At 44.2% G+C, this 18,378-nt stretch overlaps 1 protein-coding gene across 2 annotated transcripts in view; it reads left to right on the plus strand.

Moving 5' to 3' along the window:
- Positions 1-405: 405 nt before the first annotated feature.
- The window catches only part of TGM5 (transglutaminase 5), a 30,670-nt gene continuing 12,697 nt past the window's right edge, over positions 406-18,378 (plus strand). Inside the window, exons 1-6 of one of the 2 annotated variants that reach the window (XM_043554094.1) lie at positions 406-649; positions 6,530-6,709; positions 6,824-7,069; positions 10,370-10,488; positions 13,443-13,571; positions 14,166-14,343. In XM_043554094.1, the coding sequence (XP_043410029.1) occupies positions 640-649; positions 6,530-6,709; positions 6,824-7,069; positions 10,370-10,488; positions 13,443-13,571; positions 14,166-14,343 (862 nt within the window). In that variant the 5' untranslated portion in view covers positions 406-639. The remainder of the gene's footprint in view (positions 650-6,529; positions 6,710-6,823; positions 7,070-10,369; positions 10,489-13,442; positions 13,572-14,165; positions 14,344-18,378) is intronic. The other variant, XM_043554095.1, reaches the window with a different exon arrangement.

The raw sequence follows: 18,378 nt of genomic DNA on the forward strand, positions 1-18,378 counted from the left end.
CATGCATCTTCCCAAGTTTATTTCCTCTACTCCTTTTGAGATTCGCCTTCACCTGGCCAGTCTCACCCAACACAATATCTCTGCCCCAAAAACTAATACCAAAAAAATCATACCAAGGGTGATCCAGAGTGGGTTCTCTTTGCATTTGACATCTAGAAAGTGGCCCTTCAGGATAAAAGCCAGCCAGAGTTCTAGGCTTGAGAGGCTCTCCCAGCTGTGATCTGTAGTCTTGGGACCCTGGTATTCTTTCCTGTAGGGGCACAGCCCCTTGCATCCCCAGAGAGGCCATCAGCTCACCTCTCCCACCTGGCTCCCCCACTATAGTACAACACCTGCCATGGAATGCTTCATTGCCCAAGAGCTATCAAATGCTCACATGGCATAAGGCCCTGAGAGTTCATTGGCTTCCACACTTCTTCCCAGCTGAGCAACACTGCCAAGAAAAACCTGAGGGCAAGTGAGAAAACCAGTTGTGATCTGCCCAGTAAGCAGGTGGCAGTGCAGCAGCCACCCTGCCTTCGGTGTCTCTTGGAGTCTTAAAGATGGAAGGGGGAACAAACGTACCAGGACCAGTTTCCTGAAGCTCCAAGCCGCCCAGCTGTTCTGTGAAGAGTGGCCCAGGAACCAGAGACAGCGGCCATGGAGCAAGGTAGGGGAGGCCCCCTGGGGCTGCAGAAGCTAAGGAAGAAGGAAGACAGAGAGACTGTAGGAAGTCAAGGGGAGAATGGATTCAGAGGAAGAAAGGAGTAAATAAAGAACTGAGGCTGAAAGAACCCAGAAATTTCAGAATTTGTTGATAGTCAGAGACCCACGAAATGAGGTGGAGACCGGCTGGTAAACATAGCCAAACAGCTGTGTACCAGCACGCCTGCTTCCATAGCCCAGTGGGATGGGGCAGGGCCAGGGATTAGTGGGTCAGGGAGCCTGTCCTCTGCCACTTGCTGATGCCTTAACATTTAGCAAGTCACTTCTCTAGTTCCCAGCCCCATGCCTGAAACGTGAGGGGGCGGGGTGGACAGGATGAACTTGAAGTTTTCTTCTGGCTCTGAAATTCTCTGCATCTTCAAACCTTCTCTTTTTCCCCACTTCAGAAAGTCTGTTCCTCATTTCAGCTAATCTGTTCTGTCTATATTTCCTCTCTAGAAAGCTGCTTTGACGATTAGTTCGTTAGTTAAAACCATTTCTAAAAATGAGCTCAAATTTCTACATATTTAACAGCTTCACCTTCACTTACTCTTTTTGTTTAAGTTTTTATAATTTTGGGGGTGCTTGGGTGGCTCAGTTGCTTAACCATCTGACTCCTGATTTTGGCTCAAGTCACGATCTCACGGTTTGTGAGATACAGCCCTGAGAGTAGGGCCCTGTGCTGACAGCACGGAGCCTGCTTGGGATTCTCTCTCTTTCTCTCTCTCTCTCTCTCTCTCTCTCTCTCTCTCTCTCTCTCTCCCTCTCTCTGTCTCTCTCTCTCTCTCTCTCTCTTTCTGCCCTGCCCTGCTCACTCTCTCTCAAAAATAAATAAATATTGGGGCGCCTGGGTGGCTCAGTCGGTTGAGCGTCCGACTTCAGCTCAGGTCATGATCTCGCGGTCCGTGAGTTCAAGACCGGCATCGGGCTCTGTGCTGACAGCTCAGAGCCTGGAGCCTGTTTCAGATTCTGTGTCTCCCTCTCTCTCTCTGACCCTCCCCCATTCATGCTCTGTCTCTCTCTGTCTCAAAAATAAATAAACGTTAAAAAAATTAAAAATAAAAATAAATAAATATTTAAAAATTTAAAAATGATTTTTATCTACACAAGAAATATATGGATATGCACTTGAAGTAAAATAAGACAATAATTACAGATAAAGTTACAGTCCCTTGACCACCACCACCAACCCCAGCCTCATCTCCAGAGAGGCCACTGTGGTCATATCTAAGAGAAATCATGGTTACTAGTCTTTTGTCTACATATTTATATTTGTGTGTGCGTATGTGTGTGTGTGTGTGTGTGTGTGTGTGTGTGTATAAGATCAGTACATATGTAAAATTATATATATATATATGACTAGCTTTTTTGGTATAAATATCATAAATATCATGGTATAATCACATTGTACATATTTTTCTACAACTTGATTTTTTTTTTCACTCAACAGTATGTGGTTGGAGCTCTACCCATGCCAATTAGTACCTTTAAATCTACCTCAAAAATTTCCACTTTGCATAGTACTCCATAGTATGGGTGTAAGTAATTTATTTATCCATCCCATTTTGATGGCATTTAGGTTGTTTCCCATTTTCCAGTTATATAAGCAATGCTGCAGGGCACATTCTTATGTATGCCTCTGTACTCATGTGGGAGTGTCTCTCTAGGATTGATACTGAGATCAATTACTTTGAAGATTCTACCTATAATTTCCTTTCTATTTCTTTGATCATTTTACTCCCCTTCATCCCCTCACATCAAGGAGAACAAATATGCCCAATAGTAAATGTACTTCCTATTTGAAAGTCTGGTGTGTGGGGTGAAGAATAATCCCAGCATTATACGCAGAAGTTAACTTGACCCATGATGTATCCAGAGGATGAGATTTGGCCCCAGTGCTGGCTCTCAGGCAGATGTTGCCATACCTAGTGAGGAGTCTAAGTCATGAGCCCAACCTGAATTGGAGCCAGTAAATGATCTGTGTAGTCAGCTGGTCTCCAAAAGGGATGAGCTTCTTTTTCTACTACCAGGGGAAAGCCAGGTGCTCTCCCAGCTATCAGTAGGCTGGTTCCTTTCTGAAGACCAGCAATGGCAGCAACTGTTGAGTAATGGAAAGAACACGGGGCTTAGGCCAATAACCCTAGGTTCAGCCTTAGAAAAGACATTTAATCTGCCTGAACCTTGTTTCCCATCTCCAAGTGTGAATGACATGACATTTCATCCCTCCAACATTGTGGTGAGGACTCAATGAGATAGAGTGTCTACAATGGTGCCCAGCACATAGCAGACAAGCCTTCAGTGAGGTGTTGGTTGAATTTGAAATAAGTGCAGAGTGATTATGGAAAAGATAGAGAACTCTATTCAAACTAGCAAACATCTTTTGGTACCTACAATGTGCTGATCATTATGCTTATATTTCTTTCATAAGAAACCCCATACCCAGGGTACCTGGGTGGCTCAGTCAGTTGAGCATCCGACTTCTGCTCAGGTCATGATCTCGCGGTTCGTGCGTTCGAGCCCTGCATTGGGCTCTGGCTGACAGCTCAGAGCCTGGAGGCTGCTTCAGAATCTGTGACTCCCGCTCTCTCTGCCCCTCCCCTGCTTGTGCTCTGTCTCTGTCGCTCAAAAAATAAATAAATGTTTAAAAGATTAAAAAAAAAGTAGAACCCCCATACCCTATAGCAGTCATACCCCATTTTCTCCTACTTCCAGCCCCTGGCAAACCCTAATCCACCATCTGTCTCTATGGGTTTACCCATTCTGAATATTTCATATAAATTGGATTATATAGGGCAACTGGGTGGCTCCATAGGTTAAGCATCTGACTCTTGATCAGGTCATGATCTCACAGTCCTTAAGTTTGAGCCCTGCATCAGGCTCTGTGCTGACAGCACAGAACCTGTTTGGGATTCTGTCTCTCCCTCTCTCTTCCTCTCTCTCTCAAAATAAGTAAATAAACTTAAAGTGAATCATATAATATGTAACCTTTTGTATCTGGCTCCTTACACTAAGCATAATATTTTCAAGTTTCATCTATATTATACTGTATTCAGCATTCCTTTATGTGGCTGAATAACATTCCACTTTACAGATATACCACACTCGTTCATCCAATATCCAGATAGTGGTCAATAACCAGATGGTTGTTTCCATCTTTTGGCCATTATGAATAGTGCTGCTATCAACATTCATGTACAGGTTTTGTGTGAACAAATGTTTTCAAATTCTCAGGTCCATACCTAGGAGTGGAGTTGCTGGATCATATGGTAACTCTATTTTTGACATTTTGAGGAACTGCCATACTGTTTTCCAAAGTGGCCATACCATTTTACAATCCTATCAGCAATGTATAAGCGTTCCAATTTCTCCACATCCTCCCCAACACTGGTTATTTTCTGTCTTTCTTATTAGAGCCATTCTAGTGCATGTGGAGTGGTATTTCATTTGCATTTCCCTAATGATTAATGATGTTTAACATTTTTTCATTTGCTTATTGGCCTTTGCACATTTTTTTGGAGAAATGTCTATTCAGATCAATTGCCCATTTTTTATTTGTGTTATTTTTTTAATCATTGGGTTGTACACATTCTTTATATATTCTTGATACAAATCCCTTATCAGATATATGATTTATAAATACTTTCTCTCATTTTGTAGTTGTCTTTTCACTTTATTGATGATATCCTTGAAGCAAAAAATTTTTAATTTTGATGAAGTCCAATTTATAGGGTTTTTTATTTTGTTGCTTGTGCTTCTATTGTCTTATCTAAGAAACCATTTCCAAGTCCAAGATAATGAAAATTTACTCCTATGTTTTCTTCTAAATGTTTTATGGTTTTAGCTCTTACATTTAAGTCTTAGATTAATTTAGAGTTTATTATTGTATATGGTGTAAGGCAGGGTTAAAACTTCATTCATTGCAAGTGTATAGAAATATAATTAATTTTTGTATATACATATTGTATTCTACAACCTTGATGAATTTATCTGCTAGTTCTAATTTTGTGTGTGGATTTGTTAGGATTTGCTATATTCAAGATCATGTCATACATTAATAAAGACAATTTTACTTATTTCCAATGTGTACTGGCTAGAATCTCTAGTACAGTGCTAAAGAGAGAAGATACCCTAGTCTTGTTCCTAATCTTAGGGAGAAAAGTATCTAGTATTTCATTATTAAATATGGTTTTGACTGTGGATTTTTCATAGATACTCTTTATCAGTTTCAGCTAGTTTACTTCCTTTCTTAGAGGTAATTTACTTGTTGGGTGTTTTTTATTATGAGAAGATGTTGGATTTTGTCAAATGTTTTGTTTTGTATTTCTTATAATCTAGAATACAGCTGAGACAAAACAGCTAGGCCTGTATCCTCATTGGCTTACATATTGTGGTAGAAGGCAAACAAATGAAAAAGTAACTACAAAAATATCTGAATATTTCTTGCTGATCCTGAAATTACTGGCTCCCAGTAAAAGTTTGTTGATAAAAATGAACAATTGAGCATGATATTAACTCAATGAAGCAATTAAGTTTCACTATAAGTGATGCAGTTAAGTACTCTAGGCCAGTGGGAGATGGAAAGAAGGGTGGGTCAGCTCAGGCAGGCTTCATGAAAGAGGTGGGTCTTCAACAGGCCTTGGAGGACAGGTAGAATTTGGTTAGATTTTGTTAGGACAGACGGAATGAGAGGGCACTCTAAGTTGGGGTTACAGCAGGATCAAAATACGTGGACAGGTAGGGCTACCATTTGCTTGGGAACAGATTGGTTGGAGGAAAGGGCCTATGCTTGGAGTGTTGAGAAGCAAGAACGCAAGTAACTGAAGGCCAGGTGTGGAGGGTCATAAGTGTCAGGTTAAGGAGTGTGCGTTTTGTATGGTAGACTGTAGGGTATCTCAGAACTTTTAAAGCAAAAGGATGGCATGATTCAATTGTCTTGAGGAAAGATAATCTGGTGATGTGTTAGGAGAGGATGGTGTAGGAAGCAGGACACCTAATGGAAGTGGTTATGGCCACTAGGGGTAAAGTGAGGAGGTCAGAATTATGCAAATGTGGGTCAAGTGGACACCAGAGATGTTTTCACGGAATGAAGGGATGTGTCCACATACGAATGGAAAAAGACCAAGAAAGAGATGGATGAGCCAAGTGTGACTTAAAGGTTGTGAGCCCAGATGCCTCGAGACCACTGTAGGACCATGGCCAAACATGGAGAAGTCAGAAATGGAGCCCTTCTTGGGGAGACACACTTGGAGAGTAGTGAGATCAATCTGTGTTTTATCAGAGGCTCCAGAAGGCTGGGAGTGGGACTTTCTTTGACTATCCTCAGCATCCCAGCTCCCAGGGCATTAGGCATGTGACATTAGTGGTGGTCAGGGAGCCAGCAAATTGCTGAAAGCATAGTAGTTAACTACCAGACCTGGAGGCTGGCACAGGGGCAAGTGACATTGTTAACTTGAGTCTAAAAACTGGATGCTGGGGTGAATCTGGAGACATGCTAGGCTGAAGGGAGCAATCAAACTTGGCCAGGACTATGAAAGAGGTTGGACAGAGGCAGAAATCCATGTACCTCTGGAGGGCATAAAAGGGGAAGGGGATAGAGGGTTATAAAAGCAAGAAAGGGAAGGAAGAAGGAAGTAACAAAGAGGCAGTTGCAGGCATGAAGCCTCATTTAATCCTCATACCAATGCTGTAACACTGGTATTATGGATTCTGTTTTACTAACTTGGAAACTGAGGCTCAGAGAGGCTAAGTTTCTTTCTCAAGTTTGTACAACTAAACAGTGGTGGGCAAGATTGGACCAGACTCTACAGCCCTGCTCTTTCATATGCCCCTGGCTGCCCTGTTGCAGGGCTGGAGGTGGCCCTCACAGACCTCCAGAGCTCCTGGAACAACGTGCGGCACCACACAGAGGAGATCAGCTCTGACCGACTCCTGGTTCGCCGGGGCCAGGCCTTCAACATCACTCTGTACTTCAGGAAGCGGGGCTTCCAGCCAGGCCTGGACAATATCATCTTTGTGGTTGAGACTGGTGAGGACCCCTGAGGGCTGTGTGTGTGTGTGTGTGTGTGTGTGTGTGTGTGTAGGAAGATTCTGGAGGGTTGAGAGTTTACTGCAGAGAGCCTGAGTTCTGCTTCCCTCTCAGGACCCCTACCAGACTTGTCCAATGGGACTCGAGCCCTGTTCAGCCTGGCAGGTCATCATGGTCCCAGCCCATGGATTGCCTCTCTGGAGACCAATGGGGCCAGCTCCCTGGAGGTGAGCCTGTGTGCCCCTCCCACGGCAGCCGTGGGTCGGTATCTCTTGAAAGTTCATATTGACTGTTTCCAGAAGTCTGTCACAGCCTACCAGCTTGGGGAGTTCATCCTGCTCTTCAATCCCTGGTGCCCAGGTAAGGTGGGGTGTCTGTGTGTGGGTCCCTTGTCTCTGCCCCTTTGTCAGTGCCACAGAGAGCCAGGCTCAAGGATTTCTAGACCCCTGTTCCCTGATTACCAGAAACCTCCCAGTTGTATGCACTCAGCATCTACTCCCAAGCACCAGAAACAAGGCAGGAAGAACTTGCTATTTACTTCTTTAGAATTTTTAAAACATGAGCAAAGTCATCTTTACTTAAAAAGAAACTATTGAGGCGCACCTGAGTGGCTCAGTCAGTTAAGTGTCTGACTTCGGCTCAGGTCATGATCTCATGGTTCATGGGTTCAAGCCCTGTTTTGGGCTCTGTACTGACAGCTTGGAGCCTGGAATCTGCTTCAGATTCTGTGTCTCTCTCTCTGCCCTCCCCCCATTCATGCTCTGTCTCTGTCTTTCTCAAAAATAAGTAGCATCAAAAAAAGAAAGAAAGAAAGCTATTGGGACACCTGGGTGGCTCAGTTGGTTAAGTGTCTGACTCTTGGTTTCTGCTTAGGTCATTATCTTATGGTTTGTGAGTTTGAGCCCCGTGTTATCAGTGCAGAGCCCACTTGGGATTCTCTCTCTCTCCTCTTTCTGCTCCTCCCCTGCTCATTCTCTCTCTCTCTCTCTCTCTCTCTCAAGTAAAAAAAAAAATGTTTATTTATTTTTGAGAGAGAGATAGAGTACAAGCAGGGGAAGGGCAGAAAGCTGTCAGTGCAAAGCCCGACATGGGGCTTGAACTCATGAACCATGAGATCATGACCTGAACCAAAGTTGGACGCTTAACCAACTGAGCCACCCAGGCACCCCAATAAAATAAACTTTTGAAAAGAAGACTAATATAATTAACTTTGACCACTATTAACATCTACCTTTACCACACATTTTTAAATTAACTTGAGTCTTTTCATTCTAAGAATAAGAAGCGTATTGCATTGAATATTTGTGGAATGAAGTAAAGAAAAGAAAGAAGAAAGAAAGAAAAAGAATGAAGGAAAGGAAGGAACAAAGGAATGAAGGAAGGAATGAAGGAGAGAAAGAAAAAATGAAAGAAAGAGGAAGGGAGGGAGGAAGGAAAGTATAAAGTGAAAAGTAAAAGTTTATCCCAAACTCCAAGTTCCATCTTCCAGAGGAAAATTCTGTTAGCATTTTCTTGTGTAGTCTTACAAAACTGTTCCATGCTTAATCAAATATGTATTTATGCATATATACATATGTGTGTGATTATACAGTTGTACCACAAGTGGGATTATATAGTACATAGCATGCTTTAACTTGCTTTTTTTATTCAACAATTCAACTTTGAATATATTTTCCTATCAATATGTTCTTTTTAATGGCTACAATTACTCCATTGTTTGGACTACCAAATGTTTTTAACTAGTCTCCTATATATGGGTATCTTAGCTGTTTCCAGTGTTTGTCTTAGACAAAGATATATGGAATATCCCAGTACCACCTGTCCTACGATCCCTGTAATCTAAATCCACCTGAGGGCAGAGTAGTTATACAGACATACAGACATGGTATGGGCAGAATGAAGGACAAGTCAGGAGGAGAGAGTGGGAAGAAGGGCAGGAAGAGTTGAGCGTTGAGAATGTGTCTGGTAGGCTTTGGAGCAGAGGCCAGACTCAACAGTCCTATTCTAGTTGGAGGATATCCTCTCTCCTTCCTCCTCTCATTCTACCTGCTCCTCCAACCTTATTCTAAGGGGGCTAGGTGAGTCATACCAGAACCTGGCTGGGATCTAGCATCTCTAACCACCTCCTACTGCCCTGTCATTGAGTGGCCCAGAGCTCTTACCCATTAGCCATACGAAAACGCTCCACCACTGGGTCAAGGAGGGCAGTTGTCTATCTGTCTCTATCTCTCTCTCTTGTATACACACACACACACACACACACAGACACACACACACGTCCTGACCTCCAAGACTGTGGGTTTCAGACTTGTACTTAGGCCTCTCCTGAACTGTGAGGAGGAAAGTAATCACTGTAGGGCCTTTTTTTTTTTTTTTTAAAGCTGTGCCCCATCCAGGTCCCAGAAGACTCAATATGGGGCTAGGGGTTGGTAGGCCCTGAAGACAGGATCAGTGGCTACCCCATCACCATGTCCAAGATATTGGCTAGGGACCCCCACCCTGCAGTGCTGGCCACTGCTAGCCCCTGCTGTGAGGAGAATATGTGTGGTCTCAAACATGAACCTGCAGATCTGGTCACACTGGTGCAAGACCTCATTAAAATGGATCTTCTCTAGGAGTCTGACTCTACCAGAGTCCATGCAGGCTGAGTCTGAGGCTGCCTCTGAGGAATTGAGGAGAGTACTTTTACCTACAAGTTAGGTGGGCCTTCCAGATTGTTCTAGGACACTGCAAAGAGGACACCTACTCCCATGGCCTTTATTTGTTCATTCTCAACTTAAAAAAATTTTTTTTTATATTGTGAAAGCAATATGTGCTCATTGCAAAAAATCTAGAGAATACCAACAGGCAAAAAGAAAAAAAAATTACTGTCAACATCTTTTAGAATAGTCTTCAAAATCCTTGTATAAATATGTTTTAAACAAATGTCAATTCATGCTATAACATTATTATGTAACCCATTTAAAACTTAACATATCACGTGTAGATTTCGATGCCTATATGTACAATTTTGTAATCTTACATTAACCGTGTATGTACAGAATTCTGTGGTGGACATGGCTATTTAACAAGCTCCCAGAACCAGGCACTTAGGTTGTTTCCAGCTTTTCAGTGTTACAAACAGTACTCAAATAAACAGCTTAGCATCCAAATCTCTGTGTACTTCCTAAATGCTGTCCTTAGGTTAAATTCCTATAAAAGGCATGAGGAGGTTAATGCCAACCCCTAAATTCTGGTTTGCTCTTTTCCAGTCAGGTTTAGTTGAATGTAGCAGAAAAATCATGGAATATGGTGACATATGGACTCTGTTCAAATTTCACTCTGTGTTTACATGTGATTTGGACAAGTTACTTATCACTCTGAGCCTGTTCCCTCCACCCTTAATTAGGTCAGGATGTAAATGTGCTTTGAAAACCAAGAAATTCCACTGAAGGTAAATTTCCACTATTCAACCTCATGTTCGTATTGAACCTGCTGCTGGTGCTGAGGGATTGTAGAAGGTGGGTCTCTCCATGAAACCTCCTCTTCTGTCCCTTTTGGTGACACCCAGTGCCATCCCCAGAGCTCAGTTTCCATAGGACTTTGCCTTCTGGGGATGGGAATGAGGTAGGAAGGGAACGATAACTTTTTTGCTTTGTGTGCTGCCACTTTGATTCCTAGGGGATTCTGTCTACTTGGACAGTGAGCCCCAGAGGCAGGAGTATGTCATGAATGATTACGGCTTCATTTACCAAGGGAACAAGAATTGGATCCGCCCGTGTCCCTGGAACTATGGACAGGTGAGTCTCAGCCCTATTCATAGCCCATCCAGGCCCTGGGCTTGTGGGAAGTGGGGAGCAGGAGCAAGGTGGGAGGGTTCTTCTCATGCAGGGCTCACCCAGAACGGACAGATGGTAACATCAAAGTGTGAGATGACACTCCAGGGAGCTAAATGAGTCGGAGGATATTCTTTGCTGATCATGTCTGATTTGAACATCAGGATCTAAGGGGGAAGGACAGCTAAAGGCACCCACCAGGGAGTTCCATTGACCATGATGATGAGGACAAAAGGACAATAATGAGGATGGCCATGGCAGTGCCTGGTTGCTTGTTAAACTGTTTCCAGTTGGGCCCCATTTGCCTCTCTCACTTCATCTTCATTATCTAGACCACAGACCCTAGGATCAGTTCCGTCACACTGAGGAAACTTGTCCCTGAACATCTGAGCCAAAAGCAATGTTAATGAGCAGTGATGTACTTCCTTCCCGGTTACTATTGCCTCTTTTTTGGTTTTGATTAGATACCTTTTCCTTTTTTTTTAAGATTTTTAAAAAAGTTTATTTTTGAGAGACAGTGAGCACACATGAGCAGAGGAGGGGGAGACAGAGGAAGACAGAGGATCCAAAACTGGCTCCTCACTGACAGCAGTGAGCCTGATGTGGGGCTCAAACCCACAAACTGTGAGACAGTGACCTGAGCTGAAGTCGGACACTTAACCGACTGAGCCACCCAGGCGCCCCAATATCCTTTTCATTATAAAAGTAATACACAGCTGTTTTAAAAACTTTACAAGGAAACGTTACAAAAATGGGTACTTAGGGGCATCTATGTGGCTCAGTTGGTTAAGTATCTGACTTCGGCTCAGCTCATGATCTTGTGGTTCATGGGTTCAAGCCTCATGTTGAGCTCTGTGCTGAAACTCAGGGCTTAGAGCCTTTTTCAGATTCTGTGTCTCCCTCTCTCTCTGCCCCCTCCTTGCTCATGCTCTGTCTCTCTCTGTCTCAAAAATAAATAAACATTAAAAAAAATTAAAAATGGGTACTTAGAACACAAAGGGCATGCTAAGCACCATCACCAGAGTGGTGTATGTTCCTCCATGTTTTGTTTCTTCTGCATATTCTAAAACGTGATTGTATTTGTAAAAATGGCATCATATTAATCAGAATGTGTTGCAACTCCTGCCTTATTGCAAGGCCTGCCTCCCACATAAAGCTCAGCCTACAACAGGTGCTCCAGGAAGTCCAGGGCCAGGCCAGGGAAGAGGGTTCTTAAGACTGGGATCCGGCACCACAACACTGTTGGAGGAAGACTAGTCTTGGCTGCCGAATGGCTGTTGGTTGGGAAATCCTTTGTGGAGCCTTGTGTCTGTTTGATATGAGTCCCTCTCCTGGACTTGCCCAAATAGAACTCCAACACATGTGGTCTCAAGCACAGCATAGGCCTCCTGAGGTGGCTATTTTCAAGATGAGACGTGGCAGCCTCAACTGGCACCAACTGACCTCCCCAACCCCTCACTCAGCACAGGCAAATGAGGATCCAGAGAGGCCCTGTAGACAGGAACCTACCATCATCTGTGAGCAACAGAAGTGAGAAATTGCTTTTTTTTGAGCCCTGGCTCCTTCCCTTTCTTCCTGTCTCTTATTCAGTGAACTTACATCGAATGCCTGCTGAATATCAGGCAGAGTACAAGATGTTAGGGATATGAAAATGAATTGAATGCTGTCCCTGAGCTCATAGTATAGTGGGGACTCAGTCACATAAGCAGGTTACTTACCATGCAGTGGGATATGCAAAGACTGAGATGGGCACAGGATGTCCTGAGAGCCCAGAGGAGGAGCACTTGGTTGGGAATGGAGTCATCGGGGAAGCTTCCTAGAAAAGGAGATGCTTGAACTGAGTTATCCAAGTGAAGAAAGGTGGGGAAAATACCCCAGGCAGAGCGAAGCATGAGCAAAAACACAAGGGTGAGAAACAGTTTGGTCTGCTGCAAGGGTTACAAGGAATCTGGTAATGCTGGAGCAAAATGATGAAGCAGGAGGAATTGAGACATGAGGCTGGAGAGGTACAAGGGGCCAGATCAGGGAGGGTCTTATGTGGCTGTTAGGGGAGGTTAGAGTTTTGATTCTGAAGGTCTAGAGGCCTCTGAACATTTTAAAGCAGAAAAGTGAACTGATTAAACTCTCCCCTGGGGAAGATAGGTCAGAGAAAGTTCCTAAATCCTGTTTATTGTCCAGTGGGAATATTACATGGGGATAAATGCATTCATTTACTCTCATTCAACCAAGATGCATGGAGTCCTTATTATGTGCTGGGCACTGTGCCAGGTCTGGGGCATACAGTTACAAGGACAGCTGGAGACAGACAGAGTATATGCTCAGGCAAGCAAGACAGAGCTTGGCTCCATCATTATAACTGACATTAAAGGCTCAGGGTCAGGGAAGGCCTCAGATAAAATGTCATTCACACCAAGCCCGAAGGATAAGTCAGCCTGCTTTGGGTGGGAAGCTTCCATAACTCACACACTATTAGTCATTCCAGAGCATGACTGAGTCACAGGTATCATGGCTAGTTCATGCCAGTACCTCAACAGTAGCTGCCAATGGTGAGTTGGGGTAGCAAGTGGAGGTAGAAGATGAGGCAACATGGTTTTATCAAGAACATCCCATAGGCTCCAGGAATGAGAGGAGAAGAGGGAGAAACTGACTTTTTAGCCAGTCAGACTCATTGGAAAGAACCCCAGCGATTTGATTTGTAGGACATACAAACTGGGTGAGTTGTGACACCAGAGCTCAGAGATCCTGCACCTGCTTAGGAGGCAGTTTATGTCTGTGCTACTGGACACAGTTACCTTACAAATGGGATCATGTTCCGCAAACCACTCCATTGGAGAGTTGGGTGGGATGGGTCATGAATTTCTTGTCATATCTACATGTGCCAATCATGGGAGCCTTGCTTCTCTGCATCTGTCTTATAGTTTGAAGAGAATATCATAGACATCTGCCTGGAGCTACTAGACAAGAGTCTGAACTTCCAGATTGATCCAGCTACAGACTGTGCCCTGCGGGGAAGCCCCGTCTACATCAGCAGAGTGGTGTGTGCCATGGTGAGATTGGGTCTGGCTCTGCCCACCCAGAGTATGTCTACGGAGGGAGGAAGCTGTGTGTGTTGGGGGGTGCCCCCTGACAGTTGTCTCCTGCAATGGGGGTGGGGTGAAGAGTCGAGAGCAGGGACCCTCTGGCAAAGCCAGTTTGGATGAGGCTAATGAAAAAATATGGGTAACAGGTTTTCTCAGCTGAATTCCGAAATAGCTGGGTGTGGGCCATTGCCTTCATTAATTCCAAATTAATGTTTCAGGAAAGGCTGAGTATAACTTTGGTTTAGGAACTGATCTTTTTTTTTTTTTTTTTTTTCGAAATTTCCTTTGCTCTGAGGTATTTTTAAGAGCTCTTGGAGCCAACCTCTAGCTTTGCAGGGGGTAGTAGAAATAGAATGATCAACTAATTAACAGTAGAGACAAGTCAGAATGGCCAGTTTCCTACCCCCACCACTTCCCTAGCAGGTCTGGAAATTCCCAGGTAAAACCAGTTTGAAGAGTCCTTTGTGTCTCAGGCCCACAGACCTTGCAAAGCAGCCCACACATCGCATCTTGCTGAGCAAAAGAATGCTTCTAATGGTTCTATATATGGTTTCTCTTCAGATCAACAGCAACGATGACAATGGGGTGCTTAATGGAAACTGGAGTGAGAGTTATTTAGATGGCATCAACCCTGCAGAGTGGACCGGCAGTGTGGCCATCCTGAAACAGTGGCATGCCACAGGCTGCCAGCCAGTGCGCTATGGGCAGTGCTGGGTCTTTGCTGCCATCATGTGCACAGGTAGGGAGTGGAAAGGGCGACATGGAGAGAACAAGTAACGTACTGGCTCATGTCTTAGACCTCTGAATCATTCTTATCCCAGTCTTGCACAGTTCCCACTAGAGAAATGTTTGGAAGGAAGCCCCTCTGTAAAAATGTCTTCTCACTGACCCCGGCTTCATGTATCTGGACTTATTTCAGAGGATGGTTCTGAGGCAGAAATTAAACACTTTCCATTTCAGAGGATAGTTCTGAGGCAGAAATTAAACACTTTCCTGTCCTTTCTCTTCCTCTGAGTTTTGACAACCTAGGAGCCTGGCTGGAAATTGTTTGGTCCAAGACAGGAATGAGATGAAAGGCCAAGTATTTAGAAAGCTTACAAACTGATTAGTGCCCTTTCTGAGCACAGAGGGTGGTCTTGACATGGGAGGGAAATGTATATCGGAGTGGTGGTATGGGCCATGGGGCCAGGGAAAGATGGCAGTTGACATAAAATGACCTTGAATTTGGAGTTGTCTCATGCTCAGTAGGCCTGGAGGCCTGACTCGGGTCAGAGAGGTAGGGGGTGGAAGAAAACAGGAGATCAGCTTTTTTCTGATAGGAAGTGGATGCTACACTAGTAGAAGGAAAGCTAAAAAAATATGTATGGGAAAAAGAAGGCAAATGGAAGTTGATTTGCAGATAGCAGGAGGAGCAAGCAGAAGAAAGGGGTGGCTGTGAATCTTGAGGCAAGTGACACCTAGAAATGAGTCACATATAGAGACAGCAGGAGGAGGCCTTCTGCTTCACCCAGGGTCCAGCTTGCTATTGGCTCTCACCCTCACCCTGACCCCCATACCTAGGCTGCTCTCAGCTTCCAGGCATGCATATCTGTATACCTGACTTGGGTCACAGTCAGGAAGTTCTTATTCTTCTTAGTTAGGGAAAGAGGCCAGCAGCAGCTTTCACTCACAGGAGTCTCTAGCCCATTCCAGGGAGACCAGATCTGCCACAGCTTCACGTTTATTGCAGACTCAGGCCTTTCATGTAGAAATTCCCTGTATGACAAAGCCTGGTGCAGTCTATGTGCTTGTATGTGCTGAGCCCATCTCTGAGCTCTTGGAGGAAGCCTAGAGACAGCCCGGCTGTTGAGCTGCCGAGGAGAGAGCACCAGGGCTCTGTCCAAGGGCACAAGGAGGTTTCTGTCAATACCCACAGAGGATGACTTCAAATAGGTTGGTGAGGAGCTCTTCCTCCTTTTCAAGTGCAGGGCCCCATCTTGAGTTGGAGGCTCTGATTGCCCAGGGACAAGAAACTAGGAATTCAACAGCTTTGATACCCAGAGCCACAGAGATATGGGTGACCTGGGATGTCTGAGTCATCCAGGGAGCAGGCACAGGACTGGTAGGCAGAGAACAGATCAGTCTTGTGCATGTTGGAGAGGGAACCTTCCTTTGTGTGGAAAAGCCTAAAGACTAATGGGCCAAGTGTGCATGTAGAGAGGGAGAGGACCAGGGTTTTGGGTGTGGTTGTCTGGAACCGGGCAATGAGAGGGGTGGAGCCAGTGAATGAAGATTGTGTAATGAGAGCAGACCAATTAAAATGTTTATGAGAATCATGGCCGCTTTGTGACCTGGGAAGCAAAGGGCTGGGCAAAGTGGGTCAAATGTGGCTTGATCCAACTATAGCTCAGGCAACAGCAGCTTTCCCCCAAAGGGCCACCATGGTGTATATTAATAAGCATATCTGTTTGAAAACTCATTTATTCATCCAGCCACTTATTGAGTCCTTATTCTAAGCTAGGCACTGTGCTTTAAGTATTCTTAGATACAAAAATAGGTAAGACCCAACCTCTATCCTCTGCTAAAAGTTAAGGATTTATCAAATTCCTTAGCCCAACAGAGCTACCAAAGCACATTTATTAGTAATATTGTTTTTATTTCACAATCACTATAGCTGATGTGCATTTCAGACTTCTTTTGTGCCAAGCACTGTGTTAAAATCTTGACAACCTAGAATAATAGTGAGGCATGTGGACTCTGGAAGTAGACTGCTTTCAAATACCAACACTACCATCAAATGGCTGAGTAGCCTTGGTCTAGTGCCTCAGACTTATGATGGGAGAAAGTAATAGTACCTACTGAATAGGGTTATTGAAGGACTGAGGTATGTGGAATGTGCTAAGAATTAATAGTGCCTGTCTACAGTGAATGTTCAGTAAGCATCAGCTAGGATCACCTCATTTGATACCCTCAAATGACTATATGGGGTAGGTTCTATATCATCATCATCTCCACTTTGCAGATGGGGAAATGGAGCAGTAGAGCCAGTCTCACATCCAAGTCTGGTATGCTGTAACCACTAGGAGATACTAATACATACATATCGCTAGCAACTGCCACTTACCCAGCATCCTCTGCACTTCAGGCATATGCTGGGCACTTTTACTCTTTCTATCCTCACAACCGCCTGCAAAGTAGATATCATTACCATTATTTTACAGATGAGAAAACTGAGGCTTACAGTGAACAAGTGACTCTTGTCTGACTCAGAAATGCATTCCCCCCCTGCAGCTCTGCCTCGCAGAACTGTCTTTTTAAATGTCAACATACTGACGTCAAGTTCCTAATGAAAAATCACCAAAAGGAAAACGTGCATGCATCAAATTTTGAACAGGATTTTTCTTTGACATTCAATTAGTTGGCTGTTATTTGGGGAATTTCAGACAAATCTCTGGTCTACCTTTTCTGTATTTAGGGCTGGCCACCCACAGCTCTCAGTCATCAGGCTTTTCCTGTTCTGGTCATCCACTCTCTGCTACAAGGGACCTGGAGAGAGTTCCAGCAGCTCCCCTGCCACTTGTCAAGGTTCTAGGGCTGGTTCTTTTATATTCCAGTTGCTCTTTATACTGTGGCTTTTTTTCTGTGCTCCAGGGCAGACTAATCTTTTCACAGTCCCTCAGTACTATCTCTTCCCACTGCAGTTTACAGAGTCAGAGTGGGGATTCCCTTGGTCACCAAGTCCCCCTCTCTCTTGCCACTCTCTGTGTGGTCTATTTTTTGTTGTGCAGAAGCTTTCAGTCAGCCCTCAGTTCTTCTTCAAGAGGAATTGCTCTATAAATAGGTGTAGATTTGGTGTGTCTGTGGAGGAGATGAGTTCAGGGTCTTCCCACATTGCCATCTTGGACCAGAACTCCTGAATTGTACACTTTACAAGGGTTCTGGTATGTGAATTATATCTCAGTAAAGTTGGTTTTTTGCCTTTTTTTTTTTTTTTAAGGCAGTCATCCTGGGAATATGCCTGGTCTGTTCCTGCCCACAGCTGCACGGGTAGGGATAGGGTCAGCATTGACTTGGAAGACATGAACATTGACTGTGAACAGGTCTATGGGGCATAATCCCCCGCTCTATAAAGTAGAGAGGTGGCCCAGGAGGCATGGGGGGAAGGATGATGGGAAATGGTGTGGGAGATGAGGAGGTTGTGTTGCTTAGAGCTAGGCCCTCCTCTCTTCACCCAAAACTACCCCATGAGTACATTTTGTATATTGGATCCCCACTTAACGCTTTACCTTGCATGTACGGTCCTCTGCTTAAAACTTTTTGAACACCCCTGGGCTACATGTCACCTAAGATTTCTTCTCACTCAGTTGTGTAGTGGCCTCTATAAAGTACCTCATTATCTTCATTTGAATACGACTCTTGTCCTCACCATTTTCACTGAGCCCTTAGCTCTCAAAGAAGGAATCTCAGCCCCAGTCCTGGTGCATTTTGTTGCCTCAACCTTTGGCTCAAACACAAATCTACTATTGTTCTCCATTGATTAAAGAGACATCAAGACTTGTGTGGAATGTTCCCTTACCAGGTTGTGGGTTAATATTTGGCCAGTACCTAGAAAAATGCCTGGCACATAGTTAATTTTACATAAATATTAGTTATTATAATTAGCCTGATACTGTTTTAATCTCAGCTTCTTGGGCTCCAGAGATCTGACTGGATCTTGCTCACAAGGTGTTTCTAGTCATCCCCCAAAATTCAGTTCCCCATCACCTGTCTCACTTTTTTACTTTATTTCCTTCTT

Source organism: Prionailurus bengalensis, chromosome B3 (assembly GCF_016509475.1).
Source record: "Prionailurus bengalensis isolate Pbe53 chromosome B3, Fcat_Pben_1.1_paternal_pri, whole genome shotgun sequence".
Classification (NCBI taxonomy): Eukaryota; Metazoa; Chordata; class Mammalia; order Carnivora; family Felidae; genus Prionailurus; species Prionailurus bengalensis.